We start from the raw sequence: 12,125 nt of genomic DNA, 5'->3' as shown, positions 1-12,125 counted from the left end.
CCTATTATGGTTTCTCCTTCAATCCAGTCCCCAAGTTTAGACTGTTCTGGATTTTCCCTCTCCCTCTCCCTAATACCCACTGTCTCCACATCCATCAGGTTCTGCATCCCAGCGTCGCTGACATTCTCCTCTGCTTTCTCATTGACTTCCTGCTGGTAGGAAGCTATTCCCCATTGCAGTTGGTTCTCCCCGCAGTTGTTGAGGTTAGCTCTTGAAAAAGTCAATCTGATCATTTCATTGCACTTACAAACCTCTCATGACCCTTGTCACCTCCATTGTCCTTTCCATTCTATTTACAACATCACCCTATACTTGTCCTTGCCACTCTCGCCTATCGGAGGCATCAAGAATGCACGTGATGAATTATTAACATATGATATACGTGGACGCTCTTACATGCTGAAGAACACAAAATGAGTTTCAAAGTCTTCACTGAATTTTAAGTGGCTTATCACATATTTCTCAATCAACGGGAGGCTGATATACAACTACTGTTATATGTATAAACCGCTCAATATTTTGACATTAAAAAAGACATTCTTGTTTAGAACTACATACCAACAAGATTATTCTCATGTGAAACTCTTGTTTTAATTAATATTCTCAGCTAGAGCTGTTCTCTGGCTGTGGATCCTGCATATAGGGCATATTAATTTTACATAATAGAATTGGGTAAAATGGGAGTGACAGAGTGGGGATGGGTAAGTGGGAATGGAGAAGGATGAGGACACCTATACCAGAGTCTTTTCAAAACAGGAATAGAAGGAACTATATCTACATCCTTAATAACTGAACTAAAACAATTTTAAAAGTGTTTCTGCGTCTTTGTTAGCTTCCAATAAAAAATGCAAGACCAGAAAAGAGATTATACTTGATAATATGCTATATTTTAACACAGCACAACCTGGATCTCACTTGTACCCTGAAATAAAAAGGATAATCTTCTTATATAGATCAGTCTCCCAGACAAGAGGCCATGTGGGGTTGTGGACAAGGGATTCTGGGTTCAGATCCCTTTGAGTTCAAATCCTGATAACTATGTGATCCCAAGTCCTGTCCTATCTCTGATTCTCGATTATCTTTAAATAAGGGGAAATCTGATTGAAAGGTAAATGTAAGGGTTTCTTAGATGAGAAATTAACACTTACTGATCTGAACTCCTACACTGGAATGCTGTAAATAGCTCATGTCTGTTTAGTTTTAACAGAATTGTAAGACTAGAAGAAACACCAAAGTTTGTTTATTTCCACCTCATTATTTTACAGATGTGGAAACCCAAGAAGATCAAGAGACATAAACTATTTGTATACTTGTGAATAGACTTCAATATTCTAGTTTTCTAACCTGGCATCATTAACACGCTTTGACGGAACTGTTCGGAGCTCACAGCTAGCTAGGAGACTCAGACTCAGACTCGGTTACCAACATTATAAGGTTGGAACATCAGCTGTAAGTCAGTAGATATTTCGAAGAAATTTAAAGACTTTATTTTAATTAATGCTCTCAAGGCTTAACAAATACAGTCTTGTGTTATCAATTACATTTGGGGGATGGGGAACAGGCCTACAGGTTTTACTTGACAGAGGAGGCTTTTATTCTGGTTCTAAAGAACCAGGGACTGAAGGTCAAATAATTTTAAATGCTCCCTGGCAGCTTTTAGCGTGAAATTTCAGTATTCAATAATGAGATAAGATCATTATCTCAGAATGAGATAAGACATGGGAAAATAGGCTAACATAATTTAGTTTTCATTTGCATTGGATAATTGCTGCTGCTGCTAAGTCGCTTCAGTCGTGTCCGACTCTGTGTCCGACTCTGTGCGACTCTGTGCGACCCCATAGACAGCAGCCCACCAGGCTCCGCCGTCCCTGGGATTGTCCAGGCAAGAACACTGGAGTGGGTTGCCATTTCCTTCTCCAATGCATGCAAGTGAAAAGTGAAAGTGAAGTCGCTCAGTTGTGTCCAGCTTTTCGAGACCCCATGGACTGCAGCCTACCAGGCACCTCCGTCCACGGGATTTTCCAGGCAAGAGTACTGGATAGGGGTGCCATTGCCTTCTCTGTTGGATAATTGAGAGAACATGAATCATTCTCCATGCTAGTTTGTTGTTGATGTTTAGTTGCTAAGTCATGTCCAACTCTTTGTGACCCTATGGACTGTAACCCACCAGGCTCCCCTGTCCATGGGATTTCTCAGAATATTGGAGTGGATTGCCATTTCCGTCTCCAGGGGATCTTCCCCACCCAGGGATAGAACCCACGTCCCTTGCATTGACAGGCAGATTCTTTACAGCTGAGCCACCTGGGAAGCTCCTACTGTAGTTTAATCCACCACAAACTCAGTGTTATAACTTAAGACCGATGTATGGGGTCAGGCTGTGACAGGAAGCAGATGGCACACTCCAGTTAGAACTGATCAGAGAAGTGTGGACAGGGCGTAGGAGAGCAGGATGGCTCGGCACCTCAGCGCTAGGCCTGAGGAGGTGAGGAGGACGCAGTGCCTGGAATCTGCAGATAAGGAGGAAAAGAGGGTCAACAGACAGGAGCTGCAGGAGAGGAGCTTTGCGGTGGGTGAGCCAGGAAAAGAGATGTCCTTCTCCTTCCCAGCCTCTGCAGCTCCTTGAAGTGGAACCATTTAGCCACTCCCAGTGAAAGAGCAGGGCAGGGAAGCCAGGGCATGAGATTGAAAGTGGCTCTGAAGGGACAAGCAAAAGACACCCAGTACAGTACCACCAACCACACCAGGTAACATATCAAATGATATCTGTCTTCCGCTACCTAGATGAGGTGGAAAGGGAAAGGGGATTTATACTATTATGATTCAGTTCTTTATGATTTAATGCAAACAGTGTGTGTTTGGCTAAATCTCTCAGTTTCTCTTATTTTTACATTATAAAATGTGGGTAGAAAACTTACTTTCCAAATTGTCCTTAGGCTTGAGATAGTACTAACATATAGAAGATGTGTGTGTGCTCAGTTGCTCAGTCATGTCTGACTCTTTGCAACCACATGGACTGTAACCCGTCAGGCTCCTCTGTCCATGGGATTTTCTAGGCAAGAATACTGGAGTGGGTTGCCTTTTCCTACTCCAAGGGATCTTCCCGACCCAGGTATTGAACCTGGGTCTCCTAAGTCTCCTGCATTGGCAAGAGGATTCTTTACCACTGAGCCATCTGGGAAGCCTGTAGTATACAGAATAGGATGTAGCAAAGTCTATTTGATGCTGACAATTTAGGGAAATAAAGAACCTTAGAACTTAGTCCTCTATCATCCTTGTCATCAACCAGTGTCCACTGTTCTTAGGGAATGTATATCCTTGGCAATTACTGAACTAGTTGGGAATGTATTACATGAGGATATCAAACCTGTATCCTTGAGAAGCATTGACTGTAGTCTGACCTCAGTATGTCTCTGCACATGTAATTTTACTATTTCTTAACTTATTTTGGTGCTGATGTGACCAGTAAAATACAAATTTATCATAGAGTGTAATGAAGTCACGGGGCCTTGTTTATTTTTATCATAGCATGTTTTCTCTATCAAAGAGACTCTCAAAGTACACTACCTTCTTGTGGGGGCAGGTCAAGAAGACGTTTTTAAACAAAATTCTATAAGGAATCTTTGTACTTAAAAGGTTTAGGGGCCACTCATCTATTTTGGTTTTACGTATCAACATGACTTGAATCTTACAAAGAAATATTAGGCCTTAAATGTATTATTCTGAGGGCAGGTCTTTCCCGGTTCTGCATAATAAATTTGAGGGCAGTACTGGTAGAAGTCCAACAATGCCTTTAAAATGGTGAGTCTCCATGGAGATAATAAATAGGAAAAAGTCTAATTTTAGGGTAATTCTCCAATATAGGAATGGGGATGAAATCTAGAAAATATATTTTGTCCTGAACAGAAACCATTCATGTTTAGCAAAAATAAGAGAGGCTATATTAGCCCTTTTCTCCTCTGTCAGCATTTCCAGTATAACCCAGATTTTCTTGTCATTCTGTTCCACAGGCAGATGTGATGAAAAGAAAAAGGCCTGGGGATCCAGACAAACATGGCTTTACATCCTGGATCCACAACTATTAGGTGTGTAAATTCAGATAATATTCTTCTAGCTGGGTCTAATGTAAAAATAACCAGATTGACATGCTATGGGGTTTTTTGATGAGATAGTTGATAATGTGGGGATGAAAAAATTGATTTCCCTCCTTGGGTGCTATAACTCTTCAGAACTCTCATCACTTTAGTACTTGAAAATTTCAGGATTTGGAAGGACCCCTAGTAGTCTCTCACTTGCTTATTTTAAAGATGGAAATGTAAAGAGGTTATAGGACGTATCTAATGATCATGTTACTATATAAGTCATAAAATTCAGGCTGGAATGGAACTCAGTCCTTTTCCAGAAAGCGTAACTTGTCAACGACCAAATGTAATGAGTAATTGAATCGAAGTGAGTCCATGTATCCACTGAGCCGGTCCTGGGACTCAAAAGGTGAAGAAGTCGACACAAGGTGACGTTCTGGTTGAGCACCAATACAACCACAGAAGACGTCTGACGATCCGTCACAAGACAAATACACTGAGCCATATGCTCAGAGGAAGGGGAAATGTAACTCTGTCTGAGGTAGAAGAACCTAATGAAATCTAACCTGCATTTAATAAAAGGTGGAGACCCTTCCAGCCATCTGCCTCAGTATTTATTAATATGGCAAATATATGCGTATCCACAGCTATGTATCAGATGCTCTCTTATAGTAAGGAAGAAATAAAGTGCTAAAGGTTTGGCAGTTAAGGACATGAGGAAGATACGCTGCAGAAGGCATACTGCAATCAATTACTGATAATTTCTCTAAGAACAAACCAGGTACGAAAGTTTAATGAATTGTCAGAACAGCAGGTAAGGCCATCTTACGTGCCTGTGGGGTACCTGGCCAGACCTCTGAGGTTATCCTTCCGCAGAGGCACTAACACTTTAAGACGCTGGAAACAGAGCCGTTCCTCCGCCTCCCTAGCTCCGCATCCTGTCCTGGCCCGGCTACAGCGCCTTCACGCCCCGCGGGCCACGCCCCTGCGCGTTGGTTGGTCTTTCCAGAGGTGATGAAACTTCCCGCAAGCATTACAGGAGCCGGGAGGGTATAACGTGAGGGGTGAGAGAAAGCCCCCATCCTGCAAGCCGCAGCTGGGCCCTTCCGGCCCAACCGCCCCACTGGAGCGCAGGTAGGCTCGGCAGCCACGGGTCGCGGCGTCCTTGCAGCGAGCGTGCCGCAGGGCTGCCCCCAGAGAGGTAGGAAGATGCGCGGCAGCCTGGCCCGCTCGAAGGGTGGGCAGACGCGGATCCCGGCATCCCGGGACGCTGCAGCTCTAGCCAGGCCGGGGAGGCGGGGCCGATTGTTGCGCACCTGGGAGCCAGCTGGGGCGGGAAGACCTCCGCTGTGGTCCGGGAGAGAGGGGCCGCGTGGCCCCCCAGAGCGGCGGCCCTGCCGCTCCGGAGAGACGGCGGCGGCGGTTTAAGTTGGCGCCTGTAAATTTCATTATTTTATTATTGTTATTATTATTATATTGCGTCGAAGCCTGCGGAAATTTTTGCATTTCGAGGGCCCTGCCCTGGATGGGCTGGAGGGCGCACGTGGTCCGGGTGCAGCTGGGAGTCGCGGGGCCACGCGTTCCCTAGGCTCTGATCCTGGAGAGAGATGTCTCCTGGGCTGTCTGTCACGGCCTCGGACACTCCTTACCTCCGGCTTACCACCCGGTTTTTCCGAGCTACCCCTCCCCCCATCTCTTGTTGCAAGACTCAACAAGTGACTTGCTGAGCAAATCCTGCCCAAAAGAGATCAGTTTAGGATGACAGGCGGCGCGGTCTGGGAAAAGGCAAAAAAAAAAAAAAAAAAAAAAAAAAAAAACCCGAAAAACTGGCGTGGCTTTTCTCAGCGGTTATCTGTTTTATAGGAACGGCTTCAAATTAATGTTGCTATTTTGAGTGAAGGAACACTTTCCGCCCCCAGCCTGTGGCCTACATTATTTCTTCACCGTCTGTTACCCTTGGTGCTTGACAAATAATGTAAAAGCACCAGTAATTCAGCTTTTTCATTGATTGATCGCATTCTTGTAAGATTCACTAGAGGTAACCTAGGTCTTGAAGCTGTGCAGGAGCTCGTTGCTGAGATCTTGAACTTCACCATAGCACTTGATGTAATTAAATGTTTAAGTTTTTAAGTAATTAAATGCGCTGAAACAACACTCCAATTCGGTAACAGTTAGCCACAGGTGACTGTTAAAAACGGGAAATGCTGGTTAATCCGGATTGAAATTTGCTTTAAGTGTTGACGATTTAATAGAGAAAAGCAATGTAAAATATCTTGTCAATATTTTTGTACTGATTTTACATGTTGCAGTAATAGTAATACTATTTTCAGTACATTGTGTTAAAATCTATTTAAAATTTCATTTTTTTTCTCTTTTAGCGGGGCTGCTAGTTTATTCAGTATTACATATGTGGCTCACATTTCCATTGGATAGCACTGCTTTAGACTTTTATGAGAAAATATGGAAAATTACTGGGAACAGGTAACAGCAGTGGGAAAAAGCCTTGCCAAGTAGGATGTTTGCAAGTAAGACTGATTCCAATAAAAATAATTGGTGATAGTTTTAATTTGCTTTTCCTACTGCAGAAATGTGTGCTTTGCAATCATTTGTCATCCCTCTTTTCCCTCCAATTGAGTGCTTAAGTGTATTGCTATAGCACGATTAATGGGATTCACTAGCATTAGGAAGACCTAGGGAAATGATTCACTAATGACCTCCTGTGATTTTCAAAGCAGTTTCAGAGCCTATTTTTCATTGTATAGAGTCAGAGGTAGATGGCTTATTGATAGTCAACTCACTTAAATCACACTGAATTTTCCCAGTAAATCTCAAAGTAAATCCAAGCAAACCTAGTTAGTTGTGCTTTGCAGGTACTGCTTTTTTTTTCTTCAAATTGAAGGTGCATGGCAAGTCTGCATGGGCACCATGTTTCCCAACAGCATTTGCTCTTCTTGTCTGTCACATTTTGGTAACTTCAAATTTTATTACCCAAATCTGTGATAAGTGATCTTTGAAGTTTCTATTGCAAAAAGCTTGCTACTTGCTGAAGATTCAGATGATGGTTAGCATTTTTTTTAGCAATATTTTTAAATTATAGTATGTACATTGCTAGACATCATGCTATTGCACATTTAATAAATAGACTACAGTATAGTGTAAATAAAACTTTTATATGCACTGGGAAACCAAAAAGTTTAAGTGACTTGCTTTATTACTAGAACCAAACTGACAGTGTCTCAAAGGTGTTCCTGTATCTGGTTATGGGTATTTGGTCAAATGCCTGGAAGGGTCCACATAGAACATGTGATACTTCATTTCCAAGTTGTTTTAATACAGTTTTCCATTAATTTGGTCTGGTCTCCTGAAAAGGCCTAACAAGGCTATGGTTCTTTGGCCTGCGAGGATGAACCGCATTGTTTTCCAAGATACTGCTCTGTCTGTCCCACCTACTTTGGTTCATTTAAATACGAATGAAATGTCTTCAGAGGATTGTTCCAAGTGATTAATGTAACTTGAATATTTATATACTTTTTGATGCCATTTATCTAGGCATTTGCTACAAATTTGCATTTAAAAAATACGAAAATAGTTTCCCAGAGTTCTAGATTTTTACCTAAGTAAAGTAACTATTTGGAGTTGACAGCATCCAAATAAAATGTCTCTATTTCACAGTTGAGAACTGAATTTGAATAGAAAAGTAATTATCATTTGTCTTTGTATAGGAAGTTACTTGCTTCTTGGCCTACAAAGACAAGCCACCTTGTTTTGCAGAGATACTGCTATGTTTGTCCAGGCTACTTTGCTTTCTTTCTGACCACGGTGGCTTTGATACAGAAGTATTTAAGAATATTTTGGTCCTTTAGAACATTTTGATGGTGACCATTTTTATCTCTGTCAACTTAAATTTTTTTTGTCATTAAGCTAGGATATCAGATAATAGTACTTTCTCTTCTCTTTTTACATTTCTTTGATAATATTTGTATAAATCACTTGGCAGTAAGCTAGAAGTAGTGAAATGTTTATAATATCTAGGAAAGTTAATATTACACTTAGGAAATATGTACGATCATCTTTTCTACCCATTAAACGTCTGTTACGACCAACCTAGACAGCATATTAAAAAGCAGAGACATTACTCTGCCAGTAAAAGTCTGTCTAGTCAAAGCTATGGTTTTTCCAGTAGTCATGTGTGAATGTGAGAGTTTGACCATAAAGAAAGCTGGGTGCCGAAGAATTGATGCTTTTGAACTGTGGTGTTGGAGAAGACTCTTGAGAGTCCCTTGGACTGCAAGGAGATCCAACCAGTCCATCCTAAAGGAAATCAGTCATGAATATTTATTGGAAGACTGATGCTGAAGCTGAAACTCCAATACTTTGGCCACCTGATGCGAAGAACTGACTCATTTGAAAAGACCCTGATGCTGGGAAAGATTGAAGGTGGGAGGAGAAGGGGACAACAGAGGCTGCGATGGTTGGATGACATCACTGACTCGATGGACATGAGTTTGAGTAAGCTCCCAGAGTTGGTAATGGACAGGGAAGCCTGGCGTACTGCAGTCCATGGGGTCACAAAGAGTCAGCCATGACTGAGCAACTGAACTGAACTGAACAGGTAAAGAGATGCATTTAGGGGACTTGCCTGGCAGTCCCTGGCAGTTAAGACTCCCAGATCGACTGCACAGGGTGTGGGTTTGATCTCTGGTTTTAGTTGTTCAGTTGTTCAGTCCTGTCAATTCTTGGTGACCCCATGGACTGCATCACACCAGGCTTCCTGGTCCTACACTGTCTCCTGGAGTTTGCTCAAACTCATGTCCATTGAGTTGATGATGCCATCCAGCCATCTCATCCTCTTTTGCCCTCTTCTCCTGCCGTCAAACTTTCCCAGCATCAGGGTGTTTTCCAGTGAGTTGGCTCTTTGCATCAGATGGCCAAAGTATTAGAGCTTCAGCTTCAGCATCAGTTCTTCCAATGAATATTCAGCACTTATTTCCTTTAGGATTGACTGGTTGGATCTCCTTGCAGTCCAAGGGACTCTCAGGAGTCCTCTCCAGCACCACAATTCAAAAGCATCAATTTTTCGACATTCAGCCTTCGTTATGGTCCAACTCTCACTCTGTACTGACTACTGGAAAAACCATAGCTTTGATTATACCGACCTTTGTCAGCAAACTGATGTTTCTGCTTTTTAATATGCTTTCTAGGTTTATGAGCTATTCTTTGAAGGAACAAGTGTCTCTTAATTTCATGGCTGCAGTCTGCAGTGGGGGAACCAAGATCCTGCATGCCCGTGGCACAGCCAAAAATACTGAATAAAAAATGAAAGAGAGATACATTTATTCTCAAGACCTAAGAGGCGATCATAGTATGCTGGAGCATCTCTTGGATTTTTCAGAGCTTTTGGGATTCTGGGATGAAGAGAGTAGACTAGGATCTCTGGGTGGGCTGGAGCCAGTCTGCATGTGTATCTGTGTCTTGGTGTAAACCTAGGATAGAAGACAGAATATGGCCTGAACACTGCTAGCTCTAGCTGACCAAATCATGTCAGAGGGAAGCAGGCTTTGACTAGTGGCTAAACTGCTGTGTATTAATAGCTGGCTGGATGTAAAGGTCATTCATCTTTCCTGAATACTTATAAGTAAATTAAATCATTCTCTTACCCTCTGTGCCTGCCAACCTACTGGTAAATTGCTGTGGATAACATATTTCACTCTTTGAAGTGGCTTATGCAAGTTTTGGGCATTGAGATTGAATGAAGACTTGGGTTGTATATTGACTATTTAACTGGCCTGCTTTTGTCTCCATAGAGAACCCGGAGCTTCATCGCACCATGTGTGGCATTTGGGCGCTCTTTGGCAGCGATGACTGCCTTTCTGTTCAGTGTCTGAGTGCTATGAAGATTGCACACAGGGGTCCGGATGCATTCCGTTTTGAAAATGTTAATGGATACACCAATTGCTGCTTTGGATTTCACCGGTTGGCGGTCGTTGACCAGCTGTTTGGAATGCAGCCAATTCGAGTGAAGAAATACCCGTACTTGTGGCTCTGTTACAATGGTGAAATCTACAACCACAAGAAGGTAAACAGAATAAAACCAGAAGCTATCTGGATGTGATTAAGCCTCAGAGCTAGTTGGTTATAATAATTTTATTATTGTTTAATGTTTTTTACTTTTCAACCACTTCCCATGTTCTTTCTCACTTGCTCCAATCATATATAGATAGACAGGGCACAGATGCACAAAGAGGTAGAATGCCTTGCTCACCAAAAAATAAATAAAATGAGGATTCCATTTCAGGTTTTTAACTCTTAAGAATCTTTTTTTCCCTATTATTAATTTAAATATTAATTATAACCTGTGTTAGGCACCCGGGGTGCAGTAATAAATATGAAAGGTAGGTCTGCATACTACTGGAGTTTATTCTATTAAGGAGCAGACAAAAAAAAATCATTGTGCATTTACTTGTGTTTTTGTGCACTCAGTCAGGTCCGACTCTTTGTGACCCCATGGACTATAGCCCACCAGGTTCCTCTATCCATGGAATTTTCCAGGCAGGAATACTGGAGCAGGTTGCCATTTCCTTCTCCAGGGGATTGTCCTGACCCAGGGATTAAACCCAAATCTCACATCTCCTGCATTGGTTGGCGGGTTCTTTACCAGCTGAACCACCAGAAAAGCCCCATACATTTACTAAGCTTTATGAAAAAATGAATTTGGAGTTGATGGGTATGGGAGATCCAGTTTGAGTACAGGTTTGTCAGAGAAGGCCTCTTGAGGAACTGTCGTTTAAACTCAGACCTAATGGACGAGGATGAACTAGCAGGGCTGGGAAGAGCATTCCGTGCAGAGGGAACAGCATGTGTAGAGCCCTGGGATGTTCGTAAGTGAGCAAGGGGCAGCTGGGCCAGGTGGACTTGGGGAGGTCGGGTAGGACCAGAGCAAGCAGGACTTGGTGAGACTGTAGAATGTAATTCTAATAGCAATGAGATTTGAAGATTTTAAGGCAGGGATAGAATGTAATAGCTTGTGGGTGATCCTGCTGTTGATTAAAAAAATAACCTGCAACCTAAAAGTTGAGACTTAAGTTTTATTCTGTGGGGATGTTAGGACAATATCTCTGGTGACTCCTAGAGAGCCAGTCCTGAGGAGGTGGGGAGGAGCCAGGCTATATAAAAGTTTGCAGCAAGGGGCAGGTAATCTGAATATTAAAAGATTACTGTTAAGAGAAAACAAAATCTCTCACATGAAGAGTTTTACGGATCTTCTGTGTATGGGAAGATGCAAGCATCCAGGCTTGCTGAAATCATTTCTTCAGTATGCATCTAGTATCTGGGGCCAATCCTGCTTGCTTTATTGTTCACGTACTAATTCCTTGTTTACCATTAGAGATGGCAAAAGTGGCCAATGGCCCACTCACACATCCTCCCAGCTCCTCTGCACTTCCTGGAGAGGAAGTAGATGATGGCTCCCAAATAGCTGGCTTTGTTTCACCTGGGCTTGGAAATTTGCATGTGGAAAAGGCTTGTTTACTGTAGAGCATAAAACAAAACATTTCATTTCAGACTCCCCTTAAAATGCTGTTGCGTAATTGTCTTAATCAGAGCCAAGGGACAGACAGGTAGCCAGATGTAGTGGAGTGCAAGAAGGAAGCATTAAAATTGGAACAACTTTTAATCTGGTGAAAGCGTACTCTTAGAATGAGAGTGGTGAGGGTGTGAAAATTATGACCCGAGGAAGCCACATTTGCTAAGAGCATTGCAGTATGGAATTCTTTGAGGCTAGTGTTTCATAAGAAAATTTTGAATCTAAAATTGGCAAATTATTTTTTGTTGCTTGCCTCCCCAACTCTTAATTTTGAAAATTTCACATTTATAGAAAATAACAGAATATAGAGCACCTGGATTGAATAACTGCTAATGTTTTGCCCTTTGACTTTACCTCTCTGTACTACACAGACATTCAATTCTGGGCTTAATCACTTTAGAGTATACCTAGGTGGTATAGAATCTGCCTGCTAATGCAGGCGACGTGGGCTCAATCCCTGGGTC

The 12,125-nt window shown here is 42.3% G+C and overlaps 1 protein-coding gene across 4 annotated transcripts in view; it reads left to right on the top strand.

Annotated features, from left to right (window-relative positions):
- The window catches only part of ASNS (asparagine synthetase (glutamine-hydrolyzing)), a 145,458-nt gene that overhangs the window by 119,192 nt on the left and 14,141 nt on the right, over positions 1 to 12,125 (top strand). The window contains exons 3-4 of one of the 4 annotated variants that reach the window (XM_043462666.1): positions 4,008 to 4,082; positions 9,884 to 10,155. In XM_043462666.1, coding sequence (XP_043318601.1) covers positions 9,907 to 10,155 — 249 coding nt within the window. In that variant the 5' untranslated portion in view covers positions 4,008 to 4,082; positions 9,884 to 9,906. Of the gene's footprint in view, positions 1 to 4,007; positions 4,083 to 5,055; positions 5,214 to 5,259; positions 5,281 to 9,883; positions 10,156 to 12,125 lie in introns of those variants that run through there. The other 3 variants (XM_043462665.1, XM_043462668.1, XM_043462667.1) reach the window with 3 other exon arrangements.

The sequence above is a fragment of the Cervus canadensis genome, chromosome 3 (genome assembly GCF_019320065.1).
Source record: "Cervus canadensis isolate Bull #8, Minnesota chromosome 3, ASM1932006v1, whole genome shotgun sequence".
NCBI lineage: Eukaryota > Metazoa > Chordata > Mammalia > Artiodactyla > Cervidae > Cervus > Cervus canadensis.
Note: the sequence above shows the minus strand (reverse complement) of the source record. Positions and strands in the feature narration are given on the sequence as shown.